The following is a 17921-nucleotide window of genomic DNA, read 5'->3' as shown; positions in this document are numbered from 1 at the left end:
GAGGAATTCACCCTGTTTCAAACAACAGGAAATTGTGCCAGAGTACCTCTGTTGTCAAATCGTGATGGAAATCTCACTTTTAACCAACTGCTTTAGCAGATTCAGTTGGTCAGAGGGGTTGGGCTTCACCAGAACGTTTTTGTGTACCAGAAAATGGTGTGTTAATTTGCGCTGCAGTTTCATCACAGATTTGTATGTTTTTCTGTGTGACTTGCTCATCAGTGTGTACTTGTACCTGGTAGTGATCTAAACTCCACTAATTGCTTGGGATAAGAAAAACTTTCCCATGGAGAGGTTTGCCATGTTTACTGCGAAAGGGAAGGAGGCGGTTCTCACACCTTGTGCTCATGTGGGTTGCTTTTGGAGGTCAGATATTGGTCTGACTTTTTGACCTTTCCTGTTTTATGTTCCTTCTTATTTACTTTCAGCCAAAATTGCATTCCATAAATCATGGCACTGCATATTGTGGCAGAGATACTGTAAAGGTCTTACTGGTTCTTCTGGATGAAGAATCTGTCCATCCTCCTACCCAGAACAAAGCTGATCTGTTATATGACGATGAAAGCTTAAATTTGTTTGGAATCACCTCTGTTTTGACACTCTTCAGGTGAGTATTAAAATGTTTTTTGGGTTTGTGTTGTGCTAGTTTGTTTGGATTTTTTAAAGATCTAATACTGAGTGTCTAACAAAGTGTTGATGTTACTTACACAAGGCAAATTACCAAAGTGCAGTCTACTGTGAAATTAGGTGCAAAGGGAAAGCATTTTTAGAACAGTCTTGGGTTTTCAAAAGTATTCTGCCTCTTAATTTGCATTTTCTGTAACTTCAAGATGCTTTTGTAACGTGGACTTCGAGTACATTTCTGGGCTGCACAAACCCCATGAAGATAATCCTTTGCAGCACATTGCAAATAATCATCTCTTTAGTTTGTGCTTCTAAGTTCAAATATGGGCTGTCCAGTGACAGATTAATATTTAATTTCAAGATACCTAAATTGGAAGATGGAGGATCTTAAAAGTTGAAGAATTGAAGAGTTCCACTAGATTTATTGTTCAACCTCTTTTATGAAATGAAAGGAGCAAGCACATTCTAATAAAACTTTTAAAAGAAATTTTTGCTATTAAGAAGTCTAAATAAACCTATAATCATTTTAATATAAAAGTTTGTAACAACATACTATGGAATATTTCTTTCACTTCTCAAATACCTGTGGATAGCTGTAGCTATATGTTCCTATTTCATTATGTAACAAGCTTGAAAAAACCCTGATTTCAGTCTTTTGTTTTTCCATTGCTTCAGATTCAGGTTAATGCTCTATGTGAATAGAATCAAGGCCCACCTGAATTCTTCTGAAACAAACACTGCTATTCAGAGCTAGAAACTTGACTCTTTTTTTTTTTTTTAAAGCAACTCTCCAAATTAAAATAGACTTAAAACCATTTATTTCTGAAGAAGATTGCCCACTGAGTGCTTTGGTTTCACTTACCTCACTTAATTTTTAGGCTGAATTAATTTTCTTGAATATTCCCCAAAAGGATAAGACATTTGTTTGACTTTAAATCTTCTTGGTGTAGGTGCAAGCAGGTACTGCTATCTGGGAATTTATATAATAATCTAGACAATTCTTGTGTTTTCCTTAGTAATTCCTATTGGTCAATTTGGTTTAGATTTTATGTTCCAATATATAACTTTTAAAGTATTTATCTATGTGTTTCCATATACAAATTGGATTTAGGATTAATTTGCTCTAAGAATTGAAATTATGATCCTAAATAATTATTTTAGGAATAAAAAATGAAACTTGCAAACACCTATTGTCAATTTTTATCAAATCTTTGTGTTCTTCATCTGTCTAGCAGCTGTAAGGTTCCAATTGCTTTATGAATGCTGAACACTTCAATATTGCACTGGATAGCAGCTAAGGTGTCACTCTGATTTGTGCCAATGTGCAGGCATCCCTACAGTACACTTTTTTGTTAATGCCTATGTCTCAAGTATTTGATCAAGAGTGTTTGCAGCTTTTTTTGTCAATCTGTTACTAGTAGTAAATCTGGAACACTTTACCCCATCTGTGGAAGTATCTTTGGTAATAGACATCACCACAGTTTTCAGATTCTTGATAGTCTGAGTTTGTGCATCAGGTGGTTGGTCACCTCATAGGATAGTTTTTGATTTATGTTTTTTGATCACATAGTAGTTATTATTTTGAGATTTTTCAAAATGCTTTTTTTTTTGTTTCTGGAGATTTCATTACTCAAGAATCCCAGAATATGTTTAATATATTGTGAGTAGTTTTGTCTGGATTCTGGTTGGAGAGAGCACTGTTACTTTTCAGGCGAAGACTGAGATTATATGAGAGCATCTTTTTTTTCTCAAAACATCAGCATTGCAGGAAGTTTTTTTTTTTTGTTTTACTCTTAATAAACTTCTAGACAGATTAGGTAGATTTATCTCTCTGCACTGAAATCTTGAAAAAAGCTGCTACTGAGAAGCAACTACTCTGTTGTTTAATATTTTACAGACTTTAATTAAAAATATTTTCATCATAATTTGTGAAATGCATGCTTATTTGGAAACTGAAAATATAAGCCCTGCAATACGTCCCTTTGTTTTAGAACTTTCTAAACCAAGATGAAGTTTTTCTTACTTAATCTGCCCTTTAGTATATCCTTCACATATTTTCCTTCTGCAAGCACTTCATTCCAATCTGCTGGAAAGTATTCTCCTTAGATATCATTATAGAAGTTCAAATGAAATTCTCTTGCTTTTTTTTTGTATTTTGAAGCTATATGCAAGGCAGAAGTGTGCTATTTTTACCATAGCATTTTAAATTTTTTTTAAGCAAATATAAAAATGTAGTGATAATATTCATATCAAAGTAAGGAGATTCTGATGTAATTAATATTATTTATGTTTTAGAGTTAAGTTTTACATGACCGTGGATTAAATATTTTCATAACTTTTTGCAATAAAGGTTCTCTCTTTCTGGTTTTTGCAAGTTCAACAGGTATTCAGCATTTGAGGCACCTTTGTGTTTGCTACTGATTTTTGTATCCTTCCCAACATCTTTCTGTCCGACTAACGTTAAAGCCAGTAATTACTTCATGCTCATTTATTTTCTTGCATTTTTAAAAATTTCCTTCTGTTTAAAGAATACCCATATTGATGTGGTGTTCTAAACAAAGAATCTCTTGAAAACCCATTTCTGTGGGCACTGACAAGAAACTAACCTATTCATGCACTGAGGAAGCAGAGATGATTTAATCAATCGCTTGTCTAGAGGAAACATCAGTTATCAGAAAAAACAAGATGCTGAGAATTTTTTTTCATGGGTTACAAAGAGGATTCATGAACCAGAACAATAGCATGGGCATTATCATGATGAAGCTGCATCTGTTGGTAATTAATAGCAGAACCATTGTAAGGCCATGCAAAAGTTCTTCACAACAGACAACTAATAAACAAATAAAGAAGTTTTATTTATGAAAAAATTGGATAAAATTAGCTAAATAAATAAAATAAAGAATGAATTATTGTTGAAAAACCTGTCCTTGTATGCACACTGGTCTGCCATGAGCTTACACAGGGAACTAGTTATTTACAAATGCACAGATTAGTTCTTATTTCAAGACTGAAAACCCCCCTTTATATGCATCAGTAATTTTTTGCATTATATATGCATCAAATATTTTCATTGATATAACTATTTACATACTGCAATGAAGAGGGTGGAAACATTTTGTATATTTCTGTTGAAAAATCTATAAATATGAGGAAAATTATATTGAATATCAACCAGATGCTATTGAAGGGGGTGTAAATAGAATGATGGCTTGGAAACTCATCACCAGCATGACATATAATAATACTGTGGCTGCAGAGCCACAATATTTTAAACATACTGCAAAATGGTACCAGAAATTGGAGCTGTAGGTTTGGTTTCATTATGCTCTCTTCAGTTGTCACAGTACATGTGGTTACTTAGGAAGGTACTTGCCTTCCTGTTCCCGAGGAACTTGGTATGGTAACAATTTTTCTTAACTAATTGCTTACAAGTTCTAAATACTCCTTATCTCTTTTTAATTTAGATCTCCGGCGCAATCCAATGTATCTTCTCCAAAACCTCTTAGACAACGTATTCAGAAATCTATGAAGGAAAAAGGAATTAAGGTACTGTGTAGAAATTGCTATGCAAATGTAAAGGCACTAAAATAATAGTGATAAAATGAAAATAACATGGTTATAATACTCAAATACCTGGCTGAATTGTGTCCCATAGCTAAAGAAATGTAATTGTGATTAGCTTGTGGTAATTGGCCCAACTTGAACAGTTTTGTAATATGAATGGAAATATCTAAAACTCCAGAAGAGAAAGGCTTTAAACTTAAAAGCACTTCCTAATGAAGATTTCTTAATGGAAGTATACTGGATTAATCTTTATCTCTTCATTTACCCATCTGTGTATTTCAGGACCATAGCAATAAAACAAGCTATTTGAAAACAGAGGTAAAACTGAACATAGGCACCTGATTTCAGTTCTGATAATACAGGCATTGTAGAAGTGTAATAATGACTTTTTCATTGCTTTTTTCTCTTTTGATGCTTTTTGTTTGTACCAATCTGAGCACGTTTCCATAACATTGCTTTGTGAACAACAAAATAAAGATGTTAACGTTTGCTATTTTGTAGATGAAATGGAACATTACAAGAATATGTTGGTGTTGTGAGAGACACTATTAAAAAGAACAACTTCAATGTTTGCGAAAATTGCAGTCTTCCAGTGTACTGCATTTTACATAGTCGTTTTTCTTCAAAATTGCCAAACCTGCATGTTGTGATTATGAAGGGAGGCAGAGCTTGTCTTCCACAGTATTTCAACAGAGAGCTAAATAAAAGTAGCGACATAATATTTTTTACAAACTGACAATGTGTAAAAACATAAAGCTAATTAGTATATAAGGGGTGTTTTAAGCCATCAGAATTAGTTCCAGAACAATGGAAAATATCATTCTGTCATTGGACATGAGGTAAACTTGAACACAATAGTACATATCTAAGAGGCAGAAAGACGTTAAAATGAAAAGCACTGTCGATATTTCTATCATGCATTTTAAATATGCTCCAACTTAATTCTGAGTCTTTTTTTGGGGGGGGATTGAGGGAATGATGGGCATTTTGGACACATGTACTAATTACGGTGAAATTTAATTTGAAAGCTATAGACAAATTCTGAAAGATTGAAGCTGATAAAGAATCTTCTTTATATTAATTTTATATAAATGACACATTTAAATTGCAGCTTTACTCAACAAATAGCAAAAATGTGTTATGGCGTTTGCATAAAATGTTGGAATAGATAATTTTCTTATCTAACTGGAGGTTTTGTAACCGGATCCATGAACAGCTGTGTTCAGTATCAAAGTGCAAAAATAATTATCTAAAGTAATTACCTGTCACATTTGAGACATTTGCTGGAAACATATAAGGTTTTTAACAGCAACAATCAAAAATATGAGTTTAGAAACTGATTCATATTATGAAAATATTTTAACTTTTTTGGAAACAATTTTATTAATTTAAAAATGGGTTAACTACTTTAATTTCTGTGCAAATAATAGTTCTTTCAGAGGTCTCTGAATAGTTGAATGAGTTCTACTTCAGGAGCAGGAATTGCTTGCAAAAGTTCATTATGACAGTCTACTGTGCTGCTTTTGTGGTGCCTGAATCTAATAAGGGTTCTGTGACTCCTATGATCATTGTTAATTTAATACTTGTCCTAGTCTTACTTCACTGTGATTGATGAAATAGAAGTACCTGTAGCAAAATAGAACGAAACATCTGGTTTTAGCCAATAATTTTTGAGATCTTTCAGTCAACTTCTAGAACTGAGTTTGATGCTCACCAGGTGCCTAATATAATTGAGGAAGACTATATCAAAATATAAATTACCTTTTGTCTTATGGAAACCAAAGTTCAGAGAGAACAAGTGACAGGTTTAAAGTCTGTGGTTCACACTCCTAAACTTAATTTGGCATCTTAGAAGTCTGTAAAGGTTACTTAGTATTATCTTTTCTAGATTAAATTAATGATGGTGAACTCTTCCCTGCTTTAGCAGTGTGGCTGGTAACATGATCAACATGTTGAACTGAATAGCTGCTTGGGGCTATACAAGTCATATCTTAGAGCAACACTGAGGCTGCTTAACTGCCTCTAGTAATCACAATCAGTCTTCTTTATGGCTTTCTTCCATTGTATCCTATTGTACCAGTGAGACCATGTGCAGCATGGAACTGAGGCCAAATATCTCAAGATGTTTTTCCATTTAAAAAAATGAAAATAAAATCATGCAGGTTAGAGTGTAAATATTCCTCAGTTATACCCTCACTGTAGGGTCCTGTTACTCAAGGTAAGATGTCTGAGTGTTTCACATTATCTTTGTAATTCTCTTTTCTGCGTATTGGCCAAACATTGGCATCTAAACTACACTATATTCCTGTGAAGTATGGAATTATTCTTCTGGTAATCTTCTGCTCACCTTTGTCTTGCTTCTCCTTCCAGTCAACTAAAATGGCTGTTGCCAAAAAACTGGTGACTTTTGTAACTAAAACTTGCATAGTTCTCTACCATTCACATTTGATCTCCATCCTCTCACATAAAATCCTACTTTCTTTCTTGAAATGTTGATCTTCCATTTTGTCCTTTTCTGTTTTTTCTCTCTACCTTTTTTAACAATTTCTACAGTTTCTTTTGCATGTTTCTACTCCTTCCTTTTCTTTCTTTTTATATGAAGACATTTTTAGGTCCCTGTCTTTCTCTTCATTTCTTTTTCTGTACCTTCTTTGTGGCTGAATACATCTGAATACAAATGGAACTTCAGCTATCAACAGTTCACACACCTACAACTGACCAAAGTGTCCCTCGTGTCAAAACTGACATCTTTTGTTAATTCTATACCATCTTGTGGATACCCAGCTCTTGATCTTGAGGTGATATGTCTGTCTTTCCTGGTATATTTAACACTGAAGATGGTATCGTGCCTGTTGCATTTCTACTCCGTAACACCTCTGGGATATGTTTTTCTCTATCTATATGTCTACTCAACTGTAATTTATTAAGTACCCATTTTACTTTCTAAGATGCTGCTATGTATTTTTCTTGGACTTGATAGTTGTGGCTTTGGCCTACTTTTCTTAACTGAGATTGCCATATAAAAAGTTGTAATCAAAGTGATTAGACACTAGATGCCATTCTACTGTTTGTATCTCAGTCTGTTTGTTTATGTTGTGGTACCTATAAACCTACTTGTTTTAACCTCTCCAAATCCATTGATTATTTCTGATTTGCTGCTTTGAGGTATCTGTTCTTGCTTACGTTCAGCCTGCAATACCACTATTCATTGTTCATTTGTTAATTTTCAGATGAGCCCTTTTAGCTGTCTTTTATACTGTTTCTTATGGCTGAAGGGATTTCCTATAGTGATCTGCAGAACTCATTATACTCCTTTAAAACCTTTTTCAGTACCTTTAAATCAACCTCTCCCCAAACCTTAGCAGTGTTTTGTGTTGAGATGGATGCCCATTACAATGACTAATTTCAGTTCCTTTCTCTGTGAATCCATATATTTCTTGTCTTGGATTGTATTGTCTCTTGGTAGAAATAAATTTTGTTATGTCCTTACTGTACAGCACATAGCACAAAGAATTCCTTGTCTATGACCATAGATCTCAAGTCCTGTAGTAATATGTACCACCTTCATACACTGAGTATCAGTCTTCATTATTATTCCATGCAACCATCTTGAAATGGGTACAGGTTGCTTGTAAAAGTCACAGTTCGTTATGCAGAATGCACTCATGTTAGCAATCCATTCAGGAGAGATACCAGACATTTGTTTTTTGAATAAGAGAATAGCAGTATGATGTTTCTTTTCAATATCTGTGATTCTTCAGAGAAGTTTCTTTTGCTGTATGTGTGGTGGTAGCTTTAGTAACAAAGGATTGCCCTAAGGACCTTTTTACCATGCTGACACTGATAGATGTTAGATGGTTAGTCTATAATATAAATTGAGATCTCTCATTAGAACTTGTCCCACAAAAGTTTCCTTTTCCATGATATTTGAGAGAAGAAGAACACACTAGTGGTGATTAGTTTGCTTGTATGCTGAGTCCCATCAATATGTATGTGTTGAATAAAGAAATTTTGGACAATCTAGAAAGTAAAAAGAGATACATCTAAATTAAAAATAAATTCAGAGAAAAAGTGAGAGAGAAAATCGTTATGCCTTCTCTTTCTTTAAGAGGAACTGATCTCTCCACTTCCGTAGAATTATGTAGAGGAATGCAGATTGATAATATTTAGACCTAAGGCACACCATCATGTGTATGTGTTTTAGTATCTGAAAATATGGGCAGTGGATAAAATAAACAGGTAGTTATGAACTGGAATTGCTGTTAAAAAAAAAATGGTCTGTGGATATTTCCATTGTGCCAAAACAAATGCCTGGCAACAGTTAGTGACAAAGAAATATTTTTGTCTTTCAATCCTCATTAAATACTGGAAGAAATGCAGAAAGATCACCTAACTATAATAGCATTTATTAGGAAGAAAAGCTGGTGCTCTTACTCCTTGAGGAGAAAGAAGTCTGGGGAACAAGCGTGTTGCATTGTTTCATTTCCTCTACCCAGAAGTAGGTAAGAAAAATAAGAAACTCCTTTCAAAGTCTACCTGTGAGAGACAATTTAGTTTCAGGTTTGTTATCTATTGTTTAAGTGAAGTGTCTTCTGGTGAATGGTACTTCGTAGAAGGAATCTTTAGTACAGAAAGTCTGTAGAACATCTATTGAGTTATGTCTTGTCAGCTGTCCTTACTACGCTTTTCTGCTTTACAGAAATATGTAGAAAACTTAATTGTACAGGGGAGAATTATTTTATCTGAAAAGAGTTCATCCAGCCTTATGTTTGCTTCTTTGAATCATACTGCTATTTATATGAAATGGGTAGGTACCCCGTTGTCTGACTACTTATTTTGTTGATTTCAATGGGGTTATTCAAGTCCTGCTTAGTGGTGTGAGAGGGGAATGGACAGACTGTTACAATAAGCTGCTTTGTTTTGGTTGAAGAGCAATTTAGGACAACAAAAATATTGCATATTAAGATTTTCATCTTTCTTCTGCACTGCAAAATATGAATTAAACTTTCAAATTGTAGGTAAAATACTGTTCCTGAACTAAGGGGCTTGGGTGAAACAGATCTTCAGGAGTTAAGAAGGGAAGGACAAAAGTTATTAGGCTGTGAGCATGCAGTATATAAGAGAGTAACAGATCTTTTTTTGTAAATTTAAGATTGTTTTGGCCTTTTGATATATTGCTTTAGAAATCCTGCTGCATTGTTAACACACTTACCCTGAAACAGCTGCAAGGACTTTCAGTAGTTTGGCATGTTTTTTTCTTCATGTAACCGGAGACAACCTTTCCTATATGAGGCACTATTTCCCTCCAATTGGGAACATAACTGCAGTTTTAGTTTTAAAAAGAATTTGTGGCTTAAGAACTCTAACAAATCTTGGCATGCTTGAAGTTCATTGTAATTTTACTGTGTATAGAAATCCTTCCAAGAAAAAAGCTCCACAAAGCAAAAAATCTCTGTCTGCCTTTCTCATGTGACTTTTTCATGTCTCTATAAAATGACTTAATATCTAGCTTCATGCACTGCTCTTATTTTTCATTGCTTAGTTTTCTAAGTGCTGTTACTTGAGAGAATTGTTTTGCCTATTTGTGATTCCAGGACAAATAAACTATGACTTGGAAAGCTGTCAACAGGAAGTTATCAAGAGTTTTCTTTATGCCCACTATAATTGTGAACAGAAAATTCATAGCAATAGAGAAGACAATCTTCCTCAGGTAGTGGTCTCATCTATTGTAGCAAGAAATATTCATTTCCTAAGCGGACTATAATTATGAAGAACAGAGAACACTAAAGTCACTAGTAGTTTAGTGGAGGATAGAAGGGGAGGAAGGTTATGTTCAGCACAGTATCTGAAGAAAGACTTGGTGTCAGTTGATAAACCACATTTATATAGAAAACACCATTTTTGTTTCTACAAGGCTCCTAAATTACTTTATTTAGGATCCATAGCTGTGAGTTTTGAATATTTTCAAAAGCCAATAATTAAGTGATTTGAGATTTATGTTCTCAAAAGAGTAGCAGGTTATTTTGGGATAGCAAAAGGCTGGTACAATGTCATGCTAAAAAAAATAAAATTATACTTTTAGTACAATTAAAACCTGGGCTATTCAGGATATTTTTTATGTTTGAATAACATGATGCCTTGGTTTGGCAATGATAGCATTTACTGTTTTGTTACTCTTCCCTTACACCCTCTTCCCTTCTTCAGCTTTCTCTTTCAACTTACCTTGAATATTTTTTTTTTAAAAGGACGAGGGTAAGGGTGGAGAAAATAAATTTTCTTTTTATCTCTTTTTCTCATCCAAATCGTACTCTAGTTGTTTGGCTAGAAAATAAAAACATGTGTTTGTTGTTACTGATGCAGGTTTTCAAATTCTATTATGCCATTCCAGTGTATAAAACCCAAATCTCAACATTCTTAGTGACTAAATATTGGCAGTACTGTCTGTATGCAGATGCTGGAAGGAGATCTGGAATAGATTATAATCTAACTTTCTGAAATAAATAGAGCATACACCATTAATATTCCATATAAAAATGAGTGTTTTATATGGGCATCTCAAACAACTGAAAAATTTCTTTAGATACAGATATCAAGGTAGGAGAATGTCCTGCTTTATCTACTCATTAGGACTCCTAATTGACCTACTTGTGCTGAAACAGTCTTAAATTCTATTATACTTTCTTCCAGCTGAACAGTGATAACAGTGAACCCTTTTTTTCTTGAATGCAGCAGTATTTCCTTCTTGGTATAGGGATAACAGCAACATGCCACTTGCTTGTGAAGAGGAGAGGGGATACTAAGTCTTGAGTTCATTGCATGCCATTTGCGTGCAACTACTCAATTAGCAAACTGATCTCCCAACATTTTTTCTCTCCCAGACCTGTGGGTCATTGGGGTGGTGCTCTTAAAGCAGTGGATTTCAGGGAATTTAATATAAAAGAACTCTAAGAGCTTTTTCTGAAGCTTTTTATTTTATTCTAAGAGCTCTTTCAAGCTGTTGACTGCCTTCATTATGTGTACTTCAATCAAGTTTTAGGTTGATCTTTCTTCTTAAAAACATTTTGGTGAAGCTCTATTTCCTAATTCAGTGTTAGACTTGTGCCTCTTTGTGCTACCTTCAGGCTGTTAAAATTTGCTTATTGCTACCTCACCCAATGTAATACGTTCTTTTTATTACTGCATATACATTCCTACACCGGTTAGAAAGTTTGATTCCTTCAATAAATTGTGTTTTATACTCTTTATATATACCCTCTAGATTAACATTAGCATCAACAGTCTGATTTTGTAGAGCTTTGTGTACTGTTTGCACGTGACTAAATGGTATGTGATGCAATACATTTTTCAAGGTTCAGTGAAGTTGAGGCGCAGATGGGTTTTTCAGGATTTCACCTTGACTTCTGTCTTTTGACTCCACATATTCTATCCTTGCAAACTTAATCAGTGAAGTGTCAGATGGGAGTGGTAAAAAGAAACCCTGATGTTCATTAAAAAAATAACTGGATTTATTGTTAATTGTAGGCTTGCTTGCTCATGTTTGGTGTATTTATTATAGATTCATCAACTTAGCACAAATTGTAACTTACTTGTCTCTTGCAGTGTGAATATGCAGTAGAAATATGTGTAAGTTATTGTTGCATAATTTTTTATGTTTGTCATTTGCTGAACAGTAATTGAAAATTGAGGAATTTTTAAAGGATTAAGATGACATTTTTCAGAAACATATCAAATACAGGAAAATATTTTTCGCTTATATTACAGTAACCTTAAGCTTAAAGGAAACGTAAGTCCTTTGTAGTTTTAATATTGTAATTGTACAATAGGATGTTGATTAACTTTAGACTAGACAGCTGCTCTATCCTTCAAAACACTTTCCAAAAAGAGTATAGAGTTAATGATATATACAGTCTACAGCTTCCTCACAAGGGGAAGCGGAGGGGCAGGCACCGATTTCATCTATCTGGCAACCAGCAACAAGACCTGAGGGATTGACATGGAGCTTTTTGGGGGGGTTAAGTTGGATATTAGGAAAAAGTTCTTCAGCTGGATGCTGGTTGGGCACTGGAATGGCTCCTCAGGAGAGTGGTCACAGCACCAAGCTCAACAGAGTTCAAGAAGCTTTTGGACGATGCTCTCTGGCACGTGGTGTGATTCTTGGTGCTGTCCTGTGCAGATTCAGGGTTTGGACTCGATGATCCTTGCAAGTCCTTTCTAACTCAGGATATTCAATGATTCTACTTAAAAAGTCAGTGAGCTGAGACATAATCTTGAAGCATACAAAACCTTGTAAATGTATGAACTATGTATATGGTCTTATTCTTTGGTAAATGTTTTAAGTACAGAGCATTTAAAAAATATTTGAATTGTTGAGGGTCAGGCTAGCTGGTTCACTCTGTTAAATCTGCTTTTCTTTCCAGATCTGTTATCTGGCACAGATACATCGCAGGTTGGGAATGATGGACAACTGGGAAAATAGGGACTTTTTAAGTCTTGAAGGGAATACTGAGCTTTAAAGTAAAACTACATATGTACAGACATATTAAACTAGAAAGATCAACTATGTTTCTGTAAATGAATGGAATATTTTTTGCAAATAGACTAGGTGTGTTCATCTGGCCAACAGCAGTATCATGAAGAGATAATTAAGTTGCATTTCAGTGATAAGCTTGGGTCTATTAGCTTATGTGCATGAAAGCAGTATCTGAGAAAAAGTGGCATAAATTGTGACTGAATTTTGGAAATGAAGTCCTCTGTGAAAGGAGGCTTCTAGGAACACTATTTTCTTTCCTTCTGTCTAAATCCGAGAATTTGAGTTGGAAGAAAATTATATCTCTAAGGGTCAAATCGGAACTGTAAGTTTTAATCATGCTCATGTTAAGAAGAAAAGTAGACTTGCATAATGCAATCTTTTGAATCAGAAAAGTGGCTATAAACCTCTTATTCAACAAATTACTCCTGCTATATAGTTATATAGCAACATTTCTTCTGTAACAGTGTTTCTTGCTTGTTCTTTTTCCTGATATTTGAATTCACCTGTGCTGTTGTAATAGAATTATTAGCTAAAAATCCAGATTTATTGTAATTATCTACTCTGTGCTATATGTTTCAACATAATTTGTATAATCTAGTACACTTTCAAATTGAAGTGAGGGCAGATTTTGTCTTCCAGAATCTATAGCATTTATGATCAGTTGTACAGAAAGTACCACGCTTGACCTGAAATTCTAAGCTGATATGAAGCTGTGACTTAAGTGTAAACTGAGAAAATTTGACCTGTAACCACTAATTCCATTATATGTGGATATACTGAAAAAATTTAATTTTTTATATTTGAACCAAATATTTTGATTTATCTGTGCTATGAGACTAGGTTCCCTGTTTCTGAGACTAGGAGGTGGAGATGAGCATGCAGAATCGGGTACAGAAGGGTTCTTCAATACTGTAGATTTCTGGCAACTTAGGCTATTATGGATATGTTCTGGCAAACGTGGAGTTAGACATTGGCATTCAGTGTTGAAATGGCTTTATTTTGTGAGTAAATGGGAATCTGAAGTAATACTTCATATTCCACTTTTAGGTATAAGTATAGTGAAGCTTAGTTTATATTATCTATCATTCCTTTTCTGTGTTGCTGTTATGCTTTCCTCTCTGTATAGATTGGTTAAGTGGAGAGACTCATCCTGTATTTGGCATTTGTGAACTGACATCTCAAAGATGATGACCTATACAAGTATAAAAATTGACTGTAGTAGCTATGACACTTAAAGCAGTAGCATCTGCAGCCTGTCAAAAGAAGGGGCTAACTTAAGGCAGAAAGCCTTAAGTTGAAGCTCTAACAGTTAATGTGTAACTTTCTGAAAAAGCTGAAAAAAAGATTTTTTAAATTATTCTAGGGCTTTTAATAGCATAATATGAGTATGTTTGAAAACCTTTAACTTTGTAAATGAACACTTAATTTTTTTTTTTTTTAATGTGAGCATACTCTTCTGGTATTTTATGTGAAAAGAATGGGAAAGCTTGTTTTACTCATCTTGCAGCTTTTGTTTTTTGCTTTTGTAAATACTTAAAGCTAATAGCAGATTGCTATTTGCAGATGAAGCAATCTTCAATTAAATCCCAGTTTGCATGTACATATAAAAATGATTTGAGTGAAATGAGTCGTCAGCATTCTCTTGAAATTCCAACCTGCAAACATCCTGCACCAAAGCAACACTTGAAAGCTGGATATGGGACAGGTAAACTGTGGTAGGATTGAATAAGAAAATGTGATAGCTAATGTTTGAAATGTTATCCAAAAAGCCTTTAGTAGAACTCAAGTATAACTATGTTTTCAAGAAAAAAAAGTCTCATTGTTCTGTGCATGCTATAATCAGTTAAATCTCTGAATTAAAATTGTAATGCTAATGCTTTGAAAGTATGAATGTTTGAAAATTACGTGTTGATGCTATCTTGAGGTAAAAAAACTATATGTGTTACATATATTACATAATGTTTGTTCTTATTTTACAAAGTCAGCTAAGTGAAGTTTGTACTTTTGCCATTAAAAGAGGCGGGAAATATGTTTTAATCCACTACAAATTATATCATATATAAAATTTCTACGCCCTTTAAGCTTCTTTTCCAATAACTTAAAGTTATAAATCTACTTTCCTAAGTTAGTTGCTATTATATGTTTTAGAGCAATGCCATTTTGTGACAATATAGCAAATGTAATTGCAATGGCCAGCATAGCTTTGTTTTATTGATGGAACATTAGTTTTGATTAAAAAAATAACACGGCAGTCTTGGTATAAAAAGGATGTATATTCCCAGGTAACTTTTTATTTCTTCACATGTTTTTTATATTCTTACATGACAGAAGGTACAAATTCATGTCTTGATGTACCAGTGCTTGGAACTATTTCTGAAAGTCTTCACCAGACTAGAAGTTGTACAGAAATGGGAAAGCTGAGTTGTCAGCCAAGGAACAAGAACTCCAAGAATGAACAGATGGATGTGAATAATGACAAAGTAATCTGTGACAAGGAAAGTGAACCATCTTTGCAAAAAAATGCTAAAAGACTTAAGACTTCAAACAACTCTCAGAAGGAATTGGACAGCAAAATCGGGGGTAAAAGAAAACAGACCAAAACTTCAAGTAAGAATAAGTTGATTGCTGGTCAGGCAAAATTAACTCAATTTTTTCGACTATAGGTTTTTGTTTTGAGATGCATGGTATGTTGACAGTTGTAAAATTTTGTGAGAAAAAGGGTGAAATTCATGAATTGCTTCCTTTTCATACTCAAATAATTGAAAGTAGCTTGTGTATAATATTAGACAACTTATCACAAGTCTGGATTATGCTGAAGTCTTTTATTTTATAATAGCAATACATTGTTAGTAATTGCAGTATGTTCTTTTTGGTAATGATTTATGTATGCCTCTACAATGTGATGGGAAACTATTTTTGGATGCGTATGTATAGCCACACTAAAACACAGTAACTTCAAATTGCGTTAAATTCAAAATAAAATGTTTGATCTTCGAAGATGGTGCTGCAGATCAGTAGTTTTCATGCTTGCCAACAAGGTCGATAGACTCTTCCCAGCATACACCTGAGGACTAAGGGAGGAAAAAAAAATCTAAAGGTTTAAATCTGCAAAGAACTAGAATTCTTATGGCCTCTGAAAACATTAATTTAAAAAATACTCCCTCCCCAGTGCACTGATTCACAACAGGCATGGAGTTTCTACATGAAATTTTATCAAATCGCTATATTGACATTGCACTATACTTTACCAGAATGAAATGATTTTTTTACGTAAAAATAAAATTTATTTACTGTCAAAATCTCTTCTTCCTATAGGGAATTTAGCTGAATTTTCTTCATCTGTGGTTTCTCTTTCCTGTATTGATTCAATATTTCGAATTTCAGTGTCAGCTGGAAAAGCCATGGCTCCCTTCAGTAGTTGTTTTCTACCTAAGTTGATTGGCCTAACATGATTTAAGAAATCACGTCTGGAACCCGTGTCCTGTTTTGAGGGAAAACAAAAGTAGTGGTTTATCTTTATTTACAGTCAGTTGTGTTCACATTTTATACTTTATACTTCATAGTGCAACTATTTTATGTTTCAAGATCATAGGTTAAAAGTAATGACCTGCATTACATCTTTGGCCGAAAAGGTTTAATGGTAAAGAACATAATGAAATAATGAGCCTCATGTTTGGCGAAGTTAAAAACCTGTTGCTGCATATAGGGACATGCTGCATCAAACACAAATATAGGCTTTTTTACCCCGCAAGCTTTGGCTACATATAGTTCTGCAAAAATCAGATTTAATTCAACTGTCCAAGTTACACATTCAAAATCCTGGAACTAGATACTTACAGCTGAAAATTTATTCTTGACTGTGGTATGTTAAACTGATATTTTTGTATATTTACCAGGTTGTTGCTTTAAATTATTGTACTTGTTTTCTAAAGGGGTATAAAAAAATTTCCTTTTTATAATTAAGCCAAAACGAAAAACTGAACTCACCAAAAACTTCATGTTTCCATCGTTCTTTTCATTGAAAACAATGCTGTCTTCAGTCTTGTAATGCTTCAGCAAAGGTATAGCTCCCCTGTTCAGAGCTTTATCTCCATTTCGAAGAGTTTTTTCTAGATTTAGTGTGGTTAGCAACATATCTTCATCTTCTACCTCTTGCAGAGATTTTGAAACTGAGAGTAGAAAACCTTGAGAAAAAAGAGAGAGAGAGAGAATTAACATGTATGATGAGATACACATTCTTAGTTATTTAAGGCTTGCATAGAAGTTCAGCAGTTCTCAAATTTTAAGAAAGCTTTTCTAGTTGTAAATTAACACATTCTCCATTTGTGCCCACTTTATATATTTTACAGGTTGAATGGAAACTACTTCAGTGGCTGATGAGTTCATCCTTTTAAAATGACTCATATTAAGGAGTAACCTTTTCTATAATCCTCCTAATCTCATCTGTTGTTTAGAACTAAAACTTTTCTTTATCATGGATAATTTGTTTCTTTGTATGTTTTCAGAACGGCACAGATTAGTTCCTTTCGATGGGTCAGTATAACAAAGGTCACAGAAAAAGTGATGTCCATTTGTGTTGTTTACAAAGCCTTACCTCCAGTTAAGGCAACTCAAGAAAAGGAACTAATCTACTTAAGTAAGGAAGACTATTGTAAAGATGTGATCTATCATAGCTTTTGATCAAAACTTGATTCACTAAAGAGTTGAAGATCTTGAAATTTAATGATAGCTTAGGCTGCTACTGTGTTAGAGCTGAAATTATTAGTTTGTATTTTGATGTCCATTGTATGAGGTTGCATTATTCAGAGTTAATATCTAGAAATATTTATTAATACCTAAATAACTGTGTTTGTTTTCATTTTCTTACTGAAAGTGGACCTTTCTCGGCTACAAATATAACATAGTCAAATATGCTAAGAATGTAGAAAGAAAAGTAAACTTCAGTTTTTCATTTAAAAAGTCTTTGAAATGTATCTGTTACCCCGTGGAAGGAAATGTAGAAATTTCCACATACCGTCTGTGGAGGTTGTTGGGTTTTTTTACCTTATCTGGAAAGCAAATGGGCCAGCTGAAATGTAGCTAATCTCTTAATGTCAGTGATACAAACCACCTATTCAGTGGCTGTGTGCCTCTTAGCTAGTAATTTATATTAGTTTTATCTTTTAGCTTAGTGCAGGGTATCAAACATCCTGCTATTCAAGGC

At 33.9% G+C, this 17921-nt stretch overlaps 2 protein-coding genes across 5 annotated transcripts in view; one reads left to right on the top strand and one right to left on the bottom strand.

The window, feature by feature from the left end:
- The window catches only part of PARPBP (PARP1 binding protein), a 39261-nt gene extending 23714 nt beyond the window's left edge, over positions 1 to 15547 (top strand). Inside the window, exons 7-10 of one of the 4 annotated variants that reach the window (XM_027679627.1) lie at positions 429 to 607; positions 4089 to 4170; positions 14282 to 14423; positions 15047 to 15547. In XM_027679627.1, the coding sequence (XP_027535428.1) occupies positions 429 to 607; positions 4089 to 4170; positions 14282 to 14423; positions 15047 to 15381 (738 nt within the window). In that variant the 3' untranslated portion in view covers positions 15382 to 15547. Of the gene's footprint in view, positions 1 to 428; positions 608 to 4088; positions 4171 to 14257; positions 14424 to 15046 lie in introns of those variants that run through there. The other 3 variants (XM_027679626.1, XR_003533634.1, XR_003533633.1) reach the window with 3 other exon arrangements.
- On the bottom strand, positions 15526 to 17012 carry PMCH (pro-melanin concentrating hormone). Its single transcript, XM_027679630.1, has 3 exons — positions 16706 to 17012; positions 16010 to 16199; positions 15526 to 15789 (listed from the first exon to the last, which is right to left on the bottom strand). Exons 1-3 carry the CDS (start codon positions 16952 to 16954, stop codon positions 15740 to 15742), a joined length of 489 nt encoding a protein of 162 aa, XP_027535431.1. The 5' UTR covers positions 16955 to 17012; the 3' UTR covers positions 15526 to 15739.
- Between the last annotated feature and the right edge of the window lie 909 nt (positions 17013 to 17921).

This window comes from Neopelma chrysocephalum, unplaced genomic scaffold (assembly GCF_003984885.1).
Source record: "Neopelma chrysocephalum unplaced genomic scaffold, ASM398488v2 Primary Assembly neopelma1_59, whole genome shotgun sequence".
NCBI lineage: Eukaryota > Metazoa > Chordata > Aves > Passeriformes > Pipridae > Neopelma > Neopelma chrysocephalum.
Note: the sequence above shows the minus strand (reverse complement) of the source record. Positions and strands in the feature narration are given on the sequence as shown.

What these genes read in the sequence shown, in the direction of transcription:
- PMCH (XM_027679630.1), bottom strand. Translation starts at nt 16,954, where the DNA reads ATGTGTATCTCATCATACATGTTAATTCTCTCTCTCTCTCTTTTTTCT. An exon ending in ATGGAAACATGAAGTTTTTG is followed by an intron (nt 16,200 to 16,705) that starts GTGAGTTCAGTT and finishes CCCTCAAAACAG; the next exon opens with GACACGGGTTCCAGACGTGA. An exon ending in AGGAAGAAGAGATTTTGACA is followed by an intron (nt 15,790 to 16,009) that starts GTAAATAAATTT and finishes TTCCTCCCTTAG; the next exon opens with TCCTCAGGTGTATGCTGGGA.